The sequence below is a fragment of the Eschrichtius robustus genome, chromosome X (genome assembly GCF_028021215.1).
Source record: "Eschrichtius robustus isolate mEscRob2 chromosome X, mEscRob2.pri, whole genome shotgun sequence".
Classification (NCBI taxonomy): domain Eukaryota; kingdom Metazoa; phylum Chordata; class Mammalia; order Artiodactyla; family Eschrichtiidae; genus Eschrichtius; species Eschrichtius robustus.
Window position 1 is genome coordinate 4,458,416 of NC_090845.1, and position 21,267 is coordinate 4,479,682.

Here is a 21,267-nt window from a genome sequence, read left to right on the forward strand (position 1 = left end):
ATTTCTGTTGATTTTTCTTTTAAAAATCTCTCATCTGATATTGCTGGGAACCTCCATCACCAATGGACCAGAGGGAATCAACTTGAATTAGTTTGCATCAAAGACGTGACTTTATAACCATACGGCTACAAGCTTTGTTTATCACGAAATCTAAAAATCTGTAACCATCATCCGCATACTGATTCCCTTTCATATTTCTTCTCCCAAGATGAAAATTGAAGTTAATAAAATTTAAAGTTGTCCAAATAAACTCAGACAGGCAAAAGCAGGGTGTAGGCATTTCTAAAGAAGTCATTTTCCTCCAATTATTGTAAGCAACGGCTCTTTGCCGTAAGTCTAAGTGAGCAAAGTATATCGTTAAGATAGTTAATAATACTGTATTGCACACTTAAAAGTAGCTAAGAGAGGAGATCTTAAAATTCTCATCAGAAGGAAAAGAATTTGTAACTAAATGGTGACACATGTTAACTGGACTTCCTGTGGTGACTGTTTTGCGCTGTTTACCAACAGTGAATCGTTATGTTGTACACCTGAAACTAATCTAATGGTGTATGTCAATCATACCTCAATTAAAAAAAATCAGAAAGCAAGCTGAGTTAAGAGAAGAGGATGTGGACACATGTCATTTGGGGGATTTTTCTGTGGAGGTTTCAATAGAGACTATGGCCACCCTGCATGCACCTTGGAGAAGAACTCAATATGGGTTCATTTCTGGGTCCCAGGCTTCCCTCCCACTGTGTGGATGCTTTCATTACCTTCTGAATAGTGAGACAAGGTCAAGAGGCTGACACAAGAAGCACCCGCGCCGGAGCCGAAGATGGTCACTCTCTTGGCATCCCCACCGAAGGCCCCGACGTTCTCCTCAATCCAACGTAATGCTTGGATCTGATCCAGGAGCCCATAGTTGCCTTTGGCCGCCTGGTCGCCGGTACTTAAAAACCCTGCGAAAGAACACAGGAGATGTGGGGTTGTCACCTACAAAATATACGTCAACATCGCTGCTATTTGGAAAGACATTCCATGGTTTACTTTGTTCATTCTTCACTTTTCCTTCCTATAAATGAGAAGCAACAGTGTAGCACCTTTCCCATGGCAGAAAGGAGTATATTGTGTAAATAGGAGTTACAAAGGTTTTTGTTTCTTTTGACGCTGTAATAAAGTGTCTCATCTGGGGGTTTGTATGGGGTTAACATATAAGGCGAAATGAATCTAAAATATTTACAGTACACGACAATATCAGAAACCTATACACTTTACTAGATTTAAATTATCACTCCTGTGTATATGTTGGTTTTCCTTGGGGAAACAAAAAAGACTCCTAAAAGAAGTTTTTCAGGGCAAAACAGTGTGTGTGTTGGCATCTGTGTATAAGATTGTGTGCACTGTATATAAAACCTGTATAGGTTTGCTTTTCCCCATTGAATTCCTCATTAGTATCTTCATTTAACTCCTTTTAATGCTTAAATTTCAAAGTAAATTATAGCCATCATGTCATGCCACACTTAAATAGTTTAGGATGCATCTCTATTTTTCTATATAAGGAAGATATCACAGTTACATGCAGAAACTTATAATTCTTTAATCTCAGCCAAAAGCCAGTGCATATTCAAACCTCCCCAACTGTCCCCAAAATATCATGGGCTGGTACATTTTATTTTAAAAAATAGGAGGATTCTGTAAATTAAGCAATTAGATATCACTCAAGGCATCAAATTCTAAATTCTTCCTTTTTTTAAAGCTGCAAATAAGGCAATACGGGCATTTAACTGCGGCAAAGTGATCAGTTTTCAAGATCTACCTCATTCCCTGTTCCTCTCACATTGCAAAAAGATCTTGACCTGGAAACTCTGCTTTCCTCTGATGTTTGAAGTCATTTTTGTGGAAGAGACACTCTCCCACTCAGATTCAAAACTATGAATATTTTATAAAGCATCCTCCAAGCTGAAATACTTGCACAAACTTTAATCCAACTTTATGTCCAAATCTGTCTTGAATAAGCCTTCTGGGGAAAAAAAAGTCTTAAAGAGTTGTTGTTTTTTTTTTTTTCCACTTCCCATTCTTATTTTCCCCTACACCAAATCCCCAATTATGATATTTTTCCTTTCTGCACCATTTCTTTATTCCAAGGGTCATGACGTTCACCCATTTCAACGAATGCTTATTCAATAACCATGGAAAGCAGCCACAGTGTTTATATGAAGATAGACTGATCCAAGCCCTAAAATAACAGAAATGAGAACCAATGCCTTCAAACACATCCCTAAGCAAAGCTGACGGCAATCCAAGAGGCTCTCGGAGTACCGGCTTCTCAAAACCTAAAACAAAATCGTAAAGGATGAGATCTTACACCTGCTGAGGGGAATGAAGCTTCCCTTCCAGAGCTTGCCTGAGTACCTGTGGGAAATGGGGGATGGGAGCCAGGAGGGGATTAGAAGTGGTCTGGTTCAAAAGAAAGCAGGCAGAAGGGTTATTGTGGCTGTTATTCTAAAATCACAATAATCGGGACTCACGATCACCTAGCCCTACAGGTAGATGCAAGACGACAACTGCCAGGTTGAACATTTAGGGCTCATCGCACAAACCCACTCCCGTCTTAGGTTCCTGGGGATGGATGTGAGATTAGCTATGATGAGAGGGGGTGTTCAGATGTTTCTGGGCCCTCCTTGTTTAATGAGCAATTACTAATTAGTGTTTCATGCCCGTGAATGTTCTGGGGCCTCCACATTCATCCCTCTTACGTTTTACATGCTTTCTCATAAAATGAATCGTGCCCTGCTTGGGAGAAAAGCCTCTTTCACGCCAGCTTTATGGACGGAACGGGCTTATAATGGCAGCCTGGGTGCCGTGTAAGAACCGTAAGACAAGCCTCTCTTCCCGCATTCAGGAAAGAGGTGGTTCATTTCTAAAGGCTCCAGAAATTTTCTGGCGGAACTGTTCTGTTTTTAGCTCATCCCTCCTCTGCCCACCTCCCTCCTACTCTCTGCTCTCACGGAATGACCTAGTCGCTTCCTGTTTCTGGTGAGGATTTGCAACAGATGGTAAATCGTGAGGCTTTATGAAATCAGAGCCCCTCCGTCCCCAACAAAACATGACTTGTAAAACCTCTCCAAGGGCGGGCTCATTAATCTTCCATACCCGGGCAAGTCTGACTTCTCCTAAGAGCAGCCCATGGAAAGCCTTGATCTTGGCAATTCTGCTTGCCTTCCAGACGTCCTGAGGGAAACAGCTCTCCACGTGTCTCTGAACTTGAGCGAAGACACGTGGGTTTTTTGGAAGCCGGTGTTTCCATAGTGTCTGCCATGTAATCTTCATTTATTGCAACATCCAGGGATTGCTTTTTTTTAAAAATTGAAATGATAAGCAGGTCAGAGTTCCCACTGCAGGGACAGAATGAATGCAAGTCATCTTATGTTCCCTATGACAGCGTATTCCTTTCCGATTCTGATTGTCAAAACACGGTGTTTGATATAACCCAGACATAGGATGTGTGTGGGCTTCCTAGCGTGGGACTCTATGAACGACAACGTGATAGCAGCGTATCAACTGGGAAACACACACGCACATTACCAAACATCGAGGCATCCGCAGAAGTCAGTTTCCCAGATGAGCACGTAACTTTCCTCGACTGGCTAACGCCAGTGATTTTAAACAAACAGCTCCTTTCATGGACAAACATTCTTGGACCCCAAATCCTCTCAGCATTTCAGCTGATGAAAGATTGGTTTTTGAGATTCACTGTCTCTGAACTGAAGCTTGTAAAGCAGTAAGCCGTTACCACTCCCCACACACAACTGAACAATGAAAGAGACGCACCAAAGAGACCATTTGAATTCAGACAGATTAATGACTAGATTGATGCTGAGTTTCATTCAAAGTAGTGGAAGGAACAAAACACACACACACACAAATACACGGGATATGCTGAGTGGCTGTGTGGTTATTTTAAAACTTGGTTCATGGAAAAGATGCTTAAAAAACCAAAATCTCGTTTCCCACCTGCATGTTGAATGAAATGAGTATCACGTACGTTGTATTTGGTCTTAATATTGCTCTAGAATAGAAAGTTTCAGGGTTTTAGGGTGGCTAATCATGATCTAATTGTTTCTCGCTCATTTGAATTGCAGGGGTTTAGGAGAATGATTCCGGGCCACATGGTTTTCCGTCCACTTCAGGTCAACAGTAAGAAACCCAGAGGGGTCAGATGTGGCTGGATTTTGGTTCGTTTTAACATGACTTCAATGCCACAAAGGACTTTATGTCTTAGGAAATAATTCATTACATAAGCACAGTAGGCATTTTTTTTGATGACCATTAAACAGAAGATAATTACTAAGTGAATACAGAAAAATATCTTTTATATTTTCAGGGTGTGTATTCACCTGTAATTCGCAGAATTAACCTAGGGTCTCAACTGTATTTCTAAAAGAATTCTATATATGTGTGCATATATATATGTATATGTTTGCATAATGACCCATTTTGATTTTTTGGTTTCTTTGTAGCAGGAGGATTTGCAAAATATAGCAAATCACTAGCTTTTATTATATCAGAATCCCTCCCTCATATTTGTATATATATGTGTGCAGACATATATATATATATATATATATATATATATACACACACACACATATATATACATACACATATATGTGTGTGTGTGTATTTGAGTGTGTGTATTTGAGAGAGTGTGTGTATTCGTACACACGATATTTAATTTAATGGAGTAAAAGCAAAAAGGAAATGTTTAAATGAAATTGTTTCAATGAGAATAGACAGAATTTACTTTAGGTCCCACAAATGAGCCCGAACAGAAATCTGTGTAATGAGAATTACAGCAGAGGTAGAAATGTGAAAAACAGGCCAATAAATGCACATGTATATTCTTTGATGTTTACAGGAAATTATTCACTGGGTGCGTTTATTACAAGGTGAAAGTGAAGTTTTCTTATTGGAACCATTTATGACTTAACAAAAGGGCACAGATTCTAAAGGCTAGGATGAAAGGGAAGGGGGGTAATACATTCAAATTCTGCAGGCGTGATAGGCAAAGCTAACTGAAATTGTGTCTGTTTTTAGTTTTCATCTTCCCTAAAAGTGACACGAGTCCTAACCGATGCTGCCTCTGTAGCATCTCATCATCGGCGCAGGATCACACAGAGCTGCTTCCAATGTCAGTAGAATAAATCGAAGACGCTTATGAAGGACACACGATTTCTACAGCATCGGTTTCCACACCTGGGGCCCATGATGTTATTAGTGGGATTCCTTGCACTGTTTTCATAAAGTATATTCTATCCCCACAGAATGATTTAGAATGAGGTTTCACAGATGTCTTAAAGTACTTTAGTTGAAATTATATGGATTCACAAAACTAAAACCAGTTATTTTCTGGAAACAAAATACAAAGTGATAAACACAGTTTATTTATTACACAGCGCCAATGAAAAGGTGAAGATAATTGGTGCACGTGTTTCATGATGATGAAAATTTGGCAACAGCCAGTCTGGAACCAAACCCCCTCTGAGCCAACTTTGGATTCTTTTTGGTTCCAAACCTCACCCTTGATCATTTCTCCAGATGTGCTGATGACTCAAGCTCTCCTGGCCGCCAGATCCTTTTGGTTTGGTTTCTTGAATAGCTCATACACATCATCGCCCCTAGGATTCTGCACCGCAGTGTCCGAGATAAGAGCTCCAATTCACTGCCTCAACCTTACTGCTTCCAATCCATTTCTACAGTGTCAATCTAATCATGGCGCTCCCCAATGCGTACAAATTGACAAAACTCATGAAAATCTGAATCCCTCTGACCCACCAGTTCTATTTCCATAAATGTTTTTTCTATAAAAAATCTCTACCTGAATGTACAGAAATAAGTCATGCAAGGATCTACAAATAGAAATAGCCATGTAAGAATCCAATCAATTCTTATTGATTATAATTTTGAAAATAAGGATGACAGGAATCTCAACGTCCACGAATAGGAGATTTGTTGCATGAATGCCGTTGGCTGAATCCATATAACGGGAGGCTCTTTGTGTGTATAAAATGATACAGAGTATTTAAATGTGCAAACACAGAACCACATCCAAGTTCTCTTCACAGAAAACCGTGAGTTGCTGAATACTGTGTCTTATGATCCCTTTTTTATGGGCATCATCAAATGGGTGTGTGAAATACAAACTCTGAAAGGAAATCAAGCATTTCATAGCGTTTCTCTCTAGGAAGGTGGCTACAGGTGATTTTCACACTTAATTTTAAATATCTGTGTGCTTTTTCTTCCAATTTGTAACTGCTTTTTTAGCAATCATACACACACACACACACACACACACACACACACACACACACACACACACACACACACACACACACAGCAAGCTTGTTTTAAAGTCAAATGCATTAGTGGGATGTCCAGGGCCATTCCCTGGGGTCCCATCTCTACATCTCCGGACATGCTCTACACACGCCCTTTAGCCTACAAATCTACCACATTACACATAACTGCCCCCTGGGATATGCCCTGCCTTTCTCTCTCTCTTTGCCTTTGTATATTCACTCTTCTCCATCTCTTCCTAGGATGTTCTTTACAGGGCTGCTGGGATCCTGTAAGCTGCCTTCTTCCTGTAGATATGGCCTCACATCAAACCCCACTATTTGCCCATGGGGTACAGTGCCACCTGGAGACCAGCTCTGTCACCTCCCTGGTCCAACCCCTTACGCAGGAATCACCCGCAGATACAGGCACTGCCTTTTTATCTCTTTCCCTCCACCAATGCGGGTCCCTTTTCAAAATTTTCCTAAGGGTCTCAATTCTCTCAAGTCAGTAAATTGCTTTAAGTGAGTTTCTATGATAGAACTGACCACTCTCTAGGAAGGGTATCTGCCCGCAGGTCCGTAGCCCGGTTATTGCCTGTACTGGAATCAGTCAAGTCAGCCTTGGATTTGAATCTACAGGAAAGCCTCGGGCATATTACCCAAGATTTCAGAGCCCTTTTCATTTTGTTTATGGTTTCCCTTACTGTGCAAAAAAAAGACTTGTAAGTTGGGTAACTTACAGAATGGGAGAAAATATTTGCAAATGACGTGACTGACAAGGAGCTTTAATTCCAAGGTAAACAAACAGCTCACACAGCTCAACAACAACAAAACAGACAACCCGGCCAAAAAATGGGCAACAGACCTAAACAGACATTTCTCCAAAGACGACATACAGATGGCCAGTAGGCATGTGGAAACATGCCCAACATCGCTAATCATTAGAGAAATGCAAATCAAAACTACAGTGAGGTGTCACCTCACACCAGTCAGAATGGGCATCATCAGAAAATCTACAAACAACAAATGCTGGAGAGGGTGTGGAGAAAAGGGAACCTCCTGCACTGTTGGTGGGAATGTCAGTTGGGGCAGCCACTATGGAGAACAGTATGGAGGTTCCTCAGAAAACTAAAAACAAGAGCTACCATATGACCCAGCAATCCCACTCCTGGGCATATACCCAGACAAAACCATAATTCAAAAAGAGTCATGTACCCCAATGTTCATTGCAGCACTATTTACAATAGCCAGGATATGGAAGCAACCTAAGTGCCCATCAACAGATGAATGGATAAAGAAGATGCGGTACATGTATACAACAGGATACTACTACTCAGCCATAAAGAAGAAGGAAATAATGCCATTTGAAACATCATGGATGGACCTAGAGATGATCGTACTAAGTGAAGTAAGTCAGAAAGAGAAAGACAAATACCATATGATATCACTTATTTGTGGAATCTAAAATATGACACAAATGAATATATTTACAAAACAGAAACAGAAAATATATTTACAAAACAGAAACAGAATATATTTACAAAACAGAAACAGAATATATTTACAAAACAGAAACAGACTCACACACACAGAGAACAGACTTGTGGTTGCCAAGGGGGAGGGGATGGGGGAGGGAAGGACTGGGAGTTTGGGGTTAGCAGATGCAAACTAGTATATATAGGATGGATAAACAACAAGGACCTACTGTAGGGCACAGGGAACTGTATTCAATCTCCTGGGATAAACCATCATGGAAAAGAATATGAAAAAGAATGTATATGTGTGTGTAATTGAATCACTTTGCTGTGCAGCAGAAATTAACACATTGTAAATCAACTATTCTTCAATAAAAAATATTGAAAAAAATAAAAAATAAAATATTTCAAAGCTTCATTTTTCTCAGCTGTGGAATTGAGAAAAGAGTAAGTAACCAACACATAACATAGCTCGGGGAACTAACTGCACTGTGTCTGATGGACAGCGTGTGTTTAAAAACAGTCACCGACTAGACTGATTTCCTTGATACGAGAAACGCTGCCACTGATTTCTGTTTCACCTACATATAGCAAGAGAGAAGAGGTGTCTATTGATAAATAAAATGGGTCCGTAGGGAAAATGGATTACTGGTCTACTTAGACTTTGTCTTTAAGATTATGCAGATGATAAACCTTATGCGCTCTTTGACTGCAAATGTGGCTGGTGAATAATTTTGCATGAAGGTGATAGATATTTCTTTACAGTCTGTTTATTAAGTTTTTATGAGGTGCTTAAAGTCTAAAGAGAAAGGCAATGCGAAATGTATATCGCAGGTTTATTCATGCTGGGAGAATTATGGAGATGCTTATTCAAACAACATTTATGATATACCACAATGATCCAAGTAATGTGCTAAAAGCTGAGGGAAAATGATACATTAGAGTGGATTTCCACAGATATTTTGAAAACTTACACAAAATCTTTTTTTTCATTTGTGAGCTTCAATTTGTTTTTAATAAGAATATTTTAAAACCTATTAGGATTGAAAGTCATACTCTTTGCCAACACAGTATATTTATGAAACATACATAAGATACATATTTAGTACTTATATGGTATTCAGCGTACTGTAAATTGCATTTAAGAAAAAAAAGATGACATACACCTCTATGTTACACATGTGAAACACGATTTGGATAATTCCTCTTAAAGTGAATAAATTTAAAGTAGGCCGCTCTGTTCTATCCTCAATTGCAAAACAAGCATGATGGTAGTGGGGTTTCTTAGTATTTATTGTTGGATATCGTCCGGGGGCAGACAAGAATTAATCTGGTGTGTTCTCATTTATCCATAAGATGATCACAACAACTGAATGTAATAAAAACCACGCATTCTTTTTCATCTCTACCAAATGCCAGAGATGTCTACTAACTCACATTATGTTTTCTGCGTCCAGAAATATTCCCAAGCTTCCAACGTTGGTTTTCTCTGGGAAACTTGGAATATGATTAAGAAGACTGTTTGTTGATGGTTTCCTTTGCTGTGCAAAAGTCTGACTAGGTCCCATTTGTTTACTTTTGTTTTTATTTCTACTGCCTTGGGAGAATGGATAAAGAAGATATACAATGGAATACTATTCATCCATATAAAAGAATGAAATAATGCCACTTAAAGCAACATGGATGGACCTAGAGATGATCATACTGAGAGAAATAAGTCAGACAAAGACAAATATCATATGATATCACTTACATGTGGAATCTAAAAAACTGATACAAAAGCACTTACTTACAAAACAGAAATAAACTCACAGACATACAAAACAAACTTATGGTTACCAAAGGGGAAAGGGGGGGGGGTGGAGATAAATTAGGAGTTTGGGATTAACATATACACAAATAGATAAACAATAGGTCCTACTATATAGCACAGGGAACTCTACTCAATACCTTGTAATAACCTATAATGGAAAAGAATATGAAAAAAGAATGTAACTGAATCACTTTGCTGTACACCTGAAACTAATACAACATTGTAGAAAAAAAAAAAGAAGACTTTTAATTAAGAAAACCACTGGGACGATCTTAGAGGATATAACACATTAGCAACAAGTGAATAGAATGACCTATAAAAGAGCTAAAATCCCAATAGAATGTTTAGTTTCAGTTCGGAAAAGTTATTGAAGAAAGAAGGTGATATTTCCCAGCAATGAGTGTGTATATACCGTCCACGTATCACACACGAAAACTGTCCCTTTAGTTGAATGCTTTGACCATGCTCTTTGCCTTGTTCTCAGTTACTATATATTATGTTTATAACTCTCCTAAGATCAGTGTTTTGGGGACATTTCTGCTACTTTTCTTTCCAAGAATGGCTGGCTCACATGCCCATGACTCTCAAACTCCTGCTGTCCTCGACCACAATGCATACTTGGGACGCCTTTTCTAAGCCCCATTAAAGTACCTTTTCTTCTTACAAGACCCCAAACAGTAGCTAATTTTGAAACTGTATGCTTTCCAATTGGAAGAGGATTTCACCAAGTGCTTGAGATGACATTTTGCAATTGTGTGTCCACGAAACAGGACAGACTTTTGATTTGTGAGCAGTTACAAAATCCCACTGTCTCTCTTACTGTACGAATATTTACTGTTATAACTGCCATTGTCATTTTTGATAACTCTTTCCTAGGGGCACATGGAGATGCAGGGAAGGCTTTACTGAGAAATTTGGATGTTAGGAATTAAGCCTCCTCCCTGAAAGAAGTAACATAACAAAAAACACTAAATGGGTCACAGAACAAAACCGATATGGGCAAATTCATCTCAAGAAGAAGAAAACTCTCTGTTCTTACAGATTAGATGTTAAACAACTGTAACTGTGCCAATTTTCTATTCAAGAACTTTTTACACCTCACAAACTTGTGCTTCAACAAAGCAGTTCTCCAGAGTCAAAGACATCAACTCTCTCATACACAGAAGGCACAAAGAGCCACCTTTGGTCCATTAAATTTTGACCATGACCCTTGGGTTCAACAAATGATCATTTACCTTTCAGTGGCTGAAAAGCAAAAGCAGAACCAGAACTGGAGTCGACGGTGGGAAAAGTACAGATTTTAAGATGATGAAAATGTAATAAAGATTAAACATTAACAAGCACATGGGGTTAACTGACAGCTCATTCAACAGAACTTCATGGGTGTCTGGAATATTCCAGGCACTGCTTGGCCTTATGGTGAAGAGAAAGCCACCATTTACGAAGGGGATAAAACTAGATCTTTGACCACCTGAAACTCATATTCTAGTGTGTGTAGATACACAATAAATACAAACTAAATAATGTATGTAGTATGAGTCTCCTATTGCTGCTGTAACAAATTACCACCAACCTAGTGGTTTAATACACACATATGTCTTTTTTTATTATCTTCCTTTTAAAATTTATTTTTCAATTAATTATTTTTTGGCTGCGCCATGTGGGATCTTAGTTCCCCAACCAGGGATCAAACCTCTGTCCCCTACAGTGGAAGCGTGCAGTCTTAACCACTGGACCACCAGGGAACTCCCTACACACATATTTCTTATCTTACAGTTTTGGAGGTCAGAAGTCTAAAATGCTTCTGAAGGGATGTTTTCTCTCTGAAGCTTAATGGAGAAAATGATTCCTCTCCTTTTCGTTTTTTCTAGGTTCAAGAGTGTTGGCAGTCACAATATAAGGGGCAGAGTCTCTGGTCAGGGAGGTCACTGCAGACTTTGGTATGTTATTCTTAATGTCATCGGTGAACCTGCCAGCCTCGGCAGGAAAAAAGGGCATGGAACCTTCCCTCACCGCCTCCTCTTTTATCAGCAACCCTATAACTGCTCTTCATAAAGAGGCAGGAAGAAAAGGAAAAACTTCTCTCTAGCCAGACACAAAAATCCTGGAACCGAGTATGTCTCTCTCTCTCTCCTTTTTGCTTCATCTGCCAGAAATTGTGACCAATTTTATGCTCAACTCAAGTACCGGAAAGTCTCTGTTCCTTTTGTGTCTCTAGATGGAATCTGGACTCTTTTATTTTGGGGAAAAAAATGCATGGGGTACTATATTCTGATGTTGCCTCAAACAGTCCTTAAATTGAGTGAAATCAAATGAACATATATACATATGCGTGTGTGTATCCCTATACATTTTGATGTTCTAATCATTTCTAAGTGTACAATTCAATGGGATTAATTACATTCACAATGATGTTCAACCACTGCCTTTCTGCAAAACTTTTCATCACCCCAAAGAGAAACTCTCTAACTATGAAGCAGTAGGTCCCACTGAGTCACGTGTCCATAAGATGTGTTACCTACACATGGGGCTAAGTCCACTTAAGTAGGTGTGATACCTGTATTAATGACCAATGCCACCCCTTACCATTCCCATCTGCAATGATGGAATGGATCTTTTTGTTCCCCTCAAATTCATATGTTGAAATCTTAACCCCCAATGTGATGGTGTTAGGTGGTAGGGCCTTTGGGAGGTGATGAGGTCGTGAGGTTGGAGCCCCCATGAATGGGATTAGTGCCCTTATAAAAGAGACCCCAGAGAACTAGCCATGCGAGGATTCGACTTCAAGAAGTCAGCAGTCTGCACCCAGAGAGAGGGTCCTCCCTCGCCCCCAAAACTCGACCACTCTGGAACCCACATTTTCCAGCCTCCAGAACTACGGGACATACATGTCTCTTGTTTATAAGTCACCCAGTCTGTGGTATTTTATTATAGCAGCAAATCAGTCTGAGACACCACTACCGCCTGAAACCCAGCAGGACCTTGTGGGACCTTCCCAGGGACAGATCCCTTCCTGATATACCCTGCCTCTTATTTGCAAAAAAGCTTTAGCCTCCTAGGCCTTCAAAGAGCAAATTTAATCAGAGAAGTGAGAAAATACAGAAACAAAGGAAAACAGTCAAGCAAGACAAAAAAAATAATAATAGTTTAGCCATTAAACAAAGTCAAGGCCCTTTGGTTCCTCCTCAAGGGCTATAGATGATATTCTGAGCCACGTCCTTTGAGCTGTTTTGCAGATACTGAAACTCCACCAGGAGGAAGAAGTTAACTGCATGCTGCCCACAAGCACGCAGACCCCAGACCAGCTGGAAACAGAGGGTTGATGACTGAGATTTCTGAAACATCACCCTGTTACCTCACTGTCAACCAATCAGAGAACTGTGTACAAGCTGATCACATACTCTGCAACCCACACCTCTAATGCTGCCTTTAAAAAGCCTTCTCTATTTACAATAGCCAGGACATGGAAGCAACCTAAATGTCCATCAACAGAGGAATGGATAAAGAAGATGTGGTACATATATACAATGGAATATTACTCAGCCATAAAAAGGAATGAAATAGTGTCATTTGTGGAGACGTGGATGGACCTAGAGACTGTTATACAGAGTGAAGTAAGTCAGAAAGAGAAACAAATATCGTATAATATTGCTTACATGTGGAACCTAGAAAAATGGTACAGAAGAATTTATCTGCAAAGCAGAAATGGAGACACAGACGTAGGGAACAAACTTATGGATACTAAGGGGGGGAAGGGGGGCAGGATGAATTGGGAGATTGGATTGATTATATATACATTACTATGTATAAAACAGATAACTAATGAGAACCTACTGTATAGCACAGGGAGCTCTACTCAATGCTCCGTGGTGACCTAAATGGGAAGGGAATCTAAAAAGGAGGGGCTATATGTATATGTATAGCTGATTCGCTTTGCTATACAGTAGAAACTAGCATAACATTGTAAAGCAACTATACTCCAATAAAAATTGATAAAAAAAAAAAGCCTTGTCTAAAATCCACCAGGGAGTTCAGGTCTTTTGAGCATGAGATGCCCATCCTTGCTTGGCACCTGCAACAAACAATGTACTTTCCATCACCGCAACCTGGTGTCAGCAGACTGGCTTTACTGCATGTCAGGCAAGTGGACTCAATTTTGGTTCCATAACACGCCCTTGCTGGCTAAGAGATCTGAACATCCATTTCTCCAATGAAGAGTCCTTTAAAATGTCCACCGTAGCACTCAACTTGTCCGACCCCTTCACATTATTTTGTTGTTATTGTGGACGTTGTTTTGTAACCTACATTTACGTAAGTAAAGCAACTGTGAAATGCGTTTACTTTAAGAGAGAAAACAGCAAATGATGGAATACGGAATACTTTTCGTCTAATTATCCAAGATTGGTTCAAAAATCAACTACTATTCCCCAACCTAGTGAGGTCTTGCATCAGCCAAGATGCTTCTCTATCCACAGCAATTTGCTGAATGTGGAATCATGGCTAATTTTCAACAGCATGACACTGAAATGTGGCATGATGCTCAGTTTCCAAGAAAGATCCCATTATGTCGATCCCATTACATTTTTTTCCCCATAGCTAAATTCTACACTCTTACACATTGAAATACTCTCAAGGGAAGGAATAAAACGGGGAAAAAAAATTAATTGACCATCACATTTAAATAGAAACTTCAAATAACACCTAACATTTTTACAAAACAACACCTTATAATTAACAAATTCATTTTATTTGTGTTGCTGAAACTGAGTTTTCTTTCAATTACCAATATTTCTGGCTTCTTGAGTTAGGTCTGTGGCTAAACCCTCATATTATTTTAAAAGCCTAGGGTAACACCAAACAGTTGATTAATAATGAGTTATTTTAATAAGAAAACTAGCTGATTCTCATCTAGATTTTTTTAATCACCCTCCTTGCCCCGGCTCCATATTGCGTGCCTGGTAAACTGGGTTAAAAGATTTTTCTTCTCTACCCTCCCTGCCCGCATTGAACATCTAGAGATCTTTTAAGAAATGCTCATGCCTAATTCCCAGTGGTAGAGATTTTTTTTAGATTAATTTTTATTGGAGTATAGTTGCTTTACAATGTTGTGTTAGTTTCTACTGTACAGCAAAGTGAATCGGCTCTATGTATACATATATCCCCTCCTTTTGGACTTCCTTCCCATTTAGGTCACCACAGAGCACTGAGTAGAGTTCCCTGTGCTATACAGTAGGTTCTTATTAGTTATCTATTTTATACATAGTATCAATAGTGTATATATGTCAATCCCAATCTCCCAATTCATCCCACCCCCCTCCTTGGTATCTATACATTTGTTCTCTGTGTCTGTATTTCTGCTTTGCAAATAAGATCATCTGTACCATTTTTCTAGATTCCACATATATATATGCGTTAATATACGATATCCGTTTTTCTCTTTCTGACTTACTTCACTCTGTATGACAGTCTCTAGGTGCATCCACGTCTCTACAAACGACCCAGCTTCGCTCCTCTTTATGGCTGAGTAATATTCCATTATGTATATGTACCACATCCTCTTAATCCATTCCTCTGCTGATGGACATTTAGGTTGGTTTCATGTCCTGGCTATTGTAAATGCTGCTGCTATGTCTGACTGACTTCACTTAGTATGATCATCTCTAGGTCCACCCATGTTGCTGCAAATGGCATTATTTCATTCTTTTTTATGGCTGAGTCATATTCCACTGTATATATGTAGCATATCTTCTTTATCCATTCATCTGTCGATGGACACTTAGGTTGCTTCCACGTCTAGCCAAGACCAATGGCCTTATTTTTAATTATCTTAAGGGTTATTGATGATTGCTGGTGACTAATGCCAACTTTTATTAAGAAAATATCTACTAAGTTTTTCAAATGATATTTTACAAACCCTTGGTGATGATCTTCTAGATCTGTGACTTCACTTGGGGTTTCACAAACTGGTGATTGCCTCTTGTCCTGATTTCCTCTGCACTCATTATCTGGAAATTCAGGTTCACTCATCAACTTTTGCAGCTACTCTGAAATTCAGTAGGTATAGGGAAAGTAGGGGGAGCAGCATGATTCTGTTTTTACATTTACTGGTGTTCAGAGAAAGTGGCTGTGCTCTGGCAATACGAACAATGAGTTGTTTTGTTTGGAAGACTATTTTTTTTTTTAGAGCAGTTTTATGTTCACAGCAAAACTGAGAGGAAGGTACAGAGATTTTTTCATATACCCTCTGCCCCACCCCCCAGCCTCTCCCTTTCTCAATATCCCCACTAAATGGTGCATTTGTTACAATCGATGAACCTCCGTGGACATGTCCTTATCACCCAGATCCCATGGTTTACATGAAGGTTCAGTCTCTGTGTTGTACATTCTATGGGTGTGACAAATGTATAAAGACAGGGATCTGCCATTATAGTATCATACAATGCAGTCTCAGTGCCCTAAAAATCCTCTGTGCTCTGCCTATACACTGCTCCCTCCCCCTAACCCTTGTCAACTACTGTTCTTTTTACTGTCTCCATAGTTTTTCCTTTTCCAGAAGGTCACAGAATTACAATCCTACAATATGCATCCTTATCAGAACTGGCTCTTTCACTTGGTCATATGCATTTAAGATCCCTCCATGTCTTTCCATGGCTTGACAGCTCATTTCTTTTTATTGCTGAGTAAGTCCATTGTCTGGATGGACCAGTTTATTTATCCATTCACCTACTGAAGAGCATTTTGGTTGCTTCCAAGTTTTGGCAACTATGACTCAATCTGCTAGAAACATTCCTCAGAAGGTTTTTGGATGGACATATCTTCATCTCCTTTGGGTAAATACCAAACAGCATGATTGCTAGACCTCTTATACCGTTGGTTTTATAAGAAACTGCAAAACGGTCTTCCAAAGTGGCTGTACCATTATGCCTTCCAACCAGCAATGAATGAAAGTTCCTGTTGTTCCACATCCTCACCAGCATTTGGTGTTCTTGGTGTTCTGGATTCTGGCCACTCTAATAGGTGTGGAGTGGTATCTCATTGACGTTTTGATTTGTATTTTCCTGATGACACACGATCTGGAGCATCTGTTTACATGCTTATTTGCCATCTGTGTATCTTTCTTTGGTGATGTGCCTGTTAAGGTCTTTGGCCCATTTTTTAGTTGTTTTCTTAGTGTTGAGTTTTAAGAATTCTTTGCAACCAATGACTTTTTATATTGACTATCATGATGAAAACATGGATTGTGATACATTTGTTGCGTTTCAATTCACTACACCCATTATTCTTATGGATGCTGAGATTCTCCCATTCTGGCTAATGAGGGTCCTTCCAGTTGACTTTTGGGGTCCTTGTGTTTCTCATTTCCTTGTTTTATACACATACCGATACACATACATACACATACATACACACACACACACACACACATATATATATATATATATATGACACCAAATTATTTACACTGGTTTTATGTTGTTAAAATAATTTTCTTCTTTATGCCCTTTGACATTCTTAGTTTATAGCACTGAAGCTGTATTGTTTCAGCAAAGAGAGAGTTCGAAGAATACAAACTATACTTTAAGGAAAGCAGATACCATCCAAAATGGAATTCAGACCAACAGTTCACACCTAAGGTGCTCTGAGGTCTCAGAATAGTCTCGGGAAGCAACGAAAATGCACTAAGATGACTGCTGTTGAGTTGCTGCAGCCAACTTCCGATCAAATCTGGGAGTAGGTTGTGTGTGGAGATGTAGCATGTGTCAACAAACTTTAAGAAAAACATCGCTAAGTATTAAAGTTTGGAACTCAGCCTAAAGCAAATATTTCTGTTTTATACGTTTTTCTAACAGATGGACAGTAGAGGTGAATGGATATTCTTCTTGCCCGTTTGCTCCTAAATGTACCGAGGGAGCGTAAAAGTGGGTAAAAGGGAATTTACATTAATTCTTGCAGCAGCAAAGCGAATGTTTCAATAAGGTACTACAACATGACTGCAGGAACCCACAGGACTCACATCTCCCCTGCTTCCACCACCAGCAATCTGATACCAACTCCACCCTGAATCTTGAGGGTATCACATGGGCTCCACGTTCAAATTTCCCCATGTAGAGCAGAGTTTTTCCACTCAGGCGCCCTACTTTCTACAACCTCAGGGTATCCCATATTGAGCTAAACATCTTTTTTTCCCACAAACTGGTCTTCTTACCTCGTGTGTCCCCATCACAACCGTGTTCCCAGATACACAGGTTGAAAACATCTGAATTCTTATTTTTGCCATGGCTTCTCCTTTTAAAATCTCAGAACCTGGTGAACATTTGGGCTGAGTTGATAGTTACCTTTAAAATGTTTATTGCATCTGCTCCTTTTCATTTGATCACCCATCTCCAACTCTAGAGCAAAGACCTTCATCCGCAGCTTCTCAGTTATTCACAGTGCCCCATTTTAAACTTTCCTGAATGCCCAGACTTTGTTTACTGTCCTCCCACTAAATCGTGATGAAAACTAATTCCCCTCAGAATTCTTTAATAGTTACCTTATATAAGAATAAGCTTCTAGTACAGACTCACAGGCATAGAGAACAGACTTGTGGTTGCCAAGGGGGAGGGGGGTGGGGGAGGGATGGATTGGGAGTTTGGGGTTAGCAGATGCAAACTAGTATATATAGGATGGATAAACAACAAGGTCCTACTGTACAGCACAGAGAACTATATCCAATCTCCTGGGATAGACCCTAATGGAAAAATATATTTAAAAAGAACGTATATATGTGTATAACTGAGTCACTTTGCTATATAGGAGAAATTAGCACAACACTGTACATCAACTATACTTCAATTTAAAAAAACATTAAGCTTCTAGTGTTTTCTTTCAAAGCTATATATCCAATCTTGTTATTTTCATCTACTATTTGTTTACTATCCCTTCTCTGTTCAATCAGGCTACTTCTATAAACTGTATGTTTCCATATTCATATTATGTCCATTTGATGCTCTCATTACATGAATATTGAATGGATAAATAAATGTCCTCTTAACAGGTGACAGGTGGCCCCCCTACCTTCCCAAAATTCAGGTTTCCCGTATTGGGGTGATTGGAGTGTTAGAAGGGTACAGGGATTGACTGATAGGATGGCAGAGGTGATTAAATTTATAAAGGTGTACTCCTATCTTAGACTGTTTGCTAGCCAGAGTCATTTATTTTCAACAGATGGCGCGCAGCAGACCTTTACAGACGTTGTTCATGGATTGTGCAATTATGCATTTAGCAAGAATGCGTGGCATACCTCCTACAGCAATGATTTCCAGCTGAAAGCGCTGTATCTGGTCTTCTGCAGAAGCCCCTGGGAGCCTTACTTTCCGCTGGCAACAATGTAACATGGACGGAGCTGGCTATATGGAAAGGGGGACCCCTTTCAAACAATGTCACCTTAGCCTTGTCATAAAGTTGGCTCCCTTGAGCTACTAATTAATCTGCTGAATGGAAAACACAATGCTTGTTGTCTGTCAAGCTTTGTTTTAGAGATACAAGCTTGTCCACTTGGAAGCAAAATGTATATGAGTCTTGTTAATAAATGACTCTACATTAACTTTTGTTTAATATACAGGTATTAGTATAGATAACAGAGACTGTAGATACCTTGTTATACATCATAATGTTTTATAATATATACATATATTCCTATGTTACATTGATACTCTATACGATTGAACTTAAGCGGGTGTGTATAATCAGGGAATTATAGGAGAAAAATCACTAAGTAGGCATCTCTTTATAATTATAGGCTGGAATAAATTAACTTTTAGCTAATATATTACAGATACAGATTTTATGAAAGAGTGGTGGGGCAAGATAAGGGTAGGGGATTAAGAGGTGCAAACTAATATGCATGAAATAAATTGTCTATAAGGATATAATGTACAACACAGGGAATATAGTCAATATTTTATAATAACTTTAAATAGAGTACTACCTATAAAAATGTTGAATCACTATGTCGTAAACCTGAAACTAATATAATATTGTGCGTCAACTATACCTCAACAACAACCAAAAAACTTGGTTCTTCAAGGAGCAGATGCAAAAATACTGTATAATATTACTTATTTGTGGAGTCTAAGAGATAAAACAAATTTATGGATATAACAAAAGGAATCAGACTCACACATATAGAGGAAAAACTAGTGGTTCTCAGTGGGGAGAGGGAAGGACGGAGGGGTAAGATAGGGGGAGGGGAGTAAGAGGTACAAACTATTATGTATGAAATAAATAAACTACCAGGATATATTCTACAGCACAGCAAATAGAGCCAATATTTTATAGTAACTTTAAATACAGTATAATCTATAAAAATCTTGAATTACTATCTTTACACCTGGAATTTAATAAGTATTATAAATCAGCAACAACAACAAAAAATTAACTGGCACTTGACCAGCAATACAAAACAGATGACAATTCACAATTCCTATGATATCAGAGGGTTATATGCAGCGCTATTCAAAGTGTGTCTAAGAAGTTGCAGTGACCATATCATAAGGGAACCAGTGAGATATGGAAATCCTCAGGTCACACTCCAGAGCTACTGAATCCAGATTTGGGGGGGTGGGCTCAAGCATCTGCACTTCAACAAGCCCTTCAGGAGATGCTAATAAATGCTAAAGCATTTGCGTATAGTGCCTTTGACCATACGTATAACTACCTGTCTATAACTATATGGTCATACCGATAACCCAAATGAAAGATTCGGATAAATATATTTAAAAGACACTTGATAGACCCAACCACTGACTACAGTTCCACAAACAAGATAAAATACGTGCGTGAGGATGTCTTCAAACTTATGAATAAATGTGACTGTATGCTGTGCTGCTGGGGAAGCAGGCTACTCCCTCCTCCAGATGATACCATCTGAATCTGACATTTGTCTTTGGGAGTCTACGTCTAGACACTTGTATGAGGTCTATAGGATCGAGCTGTGAAAGAGACACTTCTGTAAAGAAGAAATATTCGACAGTCCAGGAATACTGGTTTCACCTAGATGGCAGGATAAAAAGAATTTGCTCCAAACATATTGGTCACCTTTTCAATTGCCCTATCTCCTCGTTTGCTGTGTTTTCTGATGTATTCCAAGGTCCTTGGTCCTACTGTTTTACCCTTTCCTTCTCCTATTTTGCCAAATTTCTTCAAACTTCCAGCTCAATGACCTACCCATCATGAGGGGCTATACACTCATTGCAGGAAATGCTCCATCATTCCAATCCAAACTCAAGGGATGTTATGTTTTTTTGCCCTTTCAGATGGAAAGAAGTTACAAATTTCCCCACAAACCAATGGTTTCCTATAGTTGTTATTTTTTTGGGGGGCGGGAGCGGGGAAGGAGACAGAGTGGGACGAGTATGCCCTCTAGAGCTCATCACAAGCCGTTTGTTAAAAAAATCATATGGCATTTTGCTAAGTGAAGTAAGTCAGACAAAGACAAATACTGTATGGTATCACTTATATATGGAATCTAAAAAATACAACAAACTAGTGAATATAACAAATAAGAAGGGAACACAGATATAGAGAACAAACTAGCGGTTACCAGTGGGGAGAGGGAAGAGGAGAGGGATAAGGTAGGGGTAGGGAATTAAGAGGTACAGGCTATTAGGTATAAAAT

At 39.2% G+C, this 21,267-nt stretch overlaps 1 protein-coding gene across 3 annotated transcripts in view; it reads right to left on the reverse strand.

The window, feature by feature from the left end:
* The window catches only part of NLGN4X (neuroligin 4 X-linked), a 255,121-nt gene that overhangs the window by 13,665 nt on the left and 220,189 nt on the right, over positions 1 to 21,267 (reverse strand). For 2 of the 3 annotated variants that reach the window (XM_068533211.1, XM_068533210.1), the window contains one exon: positions 756 to 941. In XM_068533211.1, coding sequence (XP_068389312.1) covers positions 756 to 941 — 186 coding nt within the window. Of the gene's footprint in view, positions 1 to 744; positions 942 to 21,267 lie in introns of all 3 variants that reach the window. The other variant, XM_068533209.1, reaches the window with a different exon arrangement.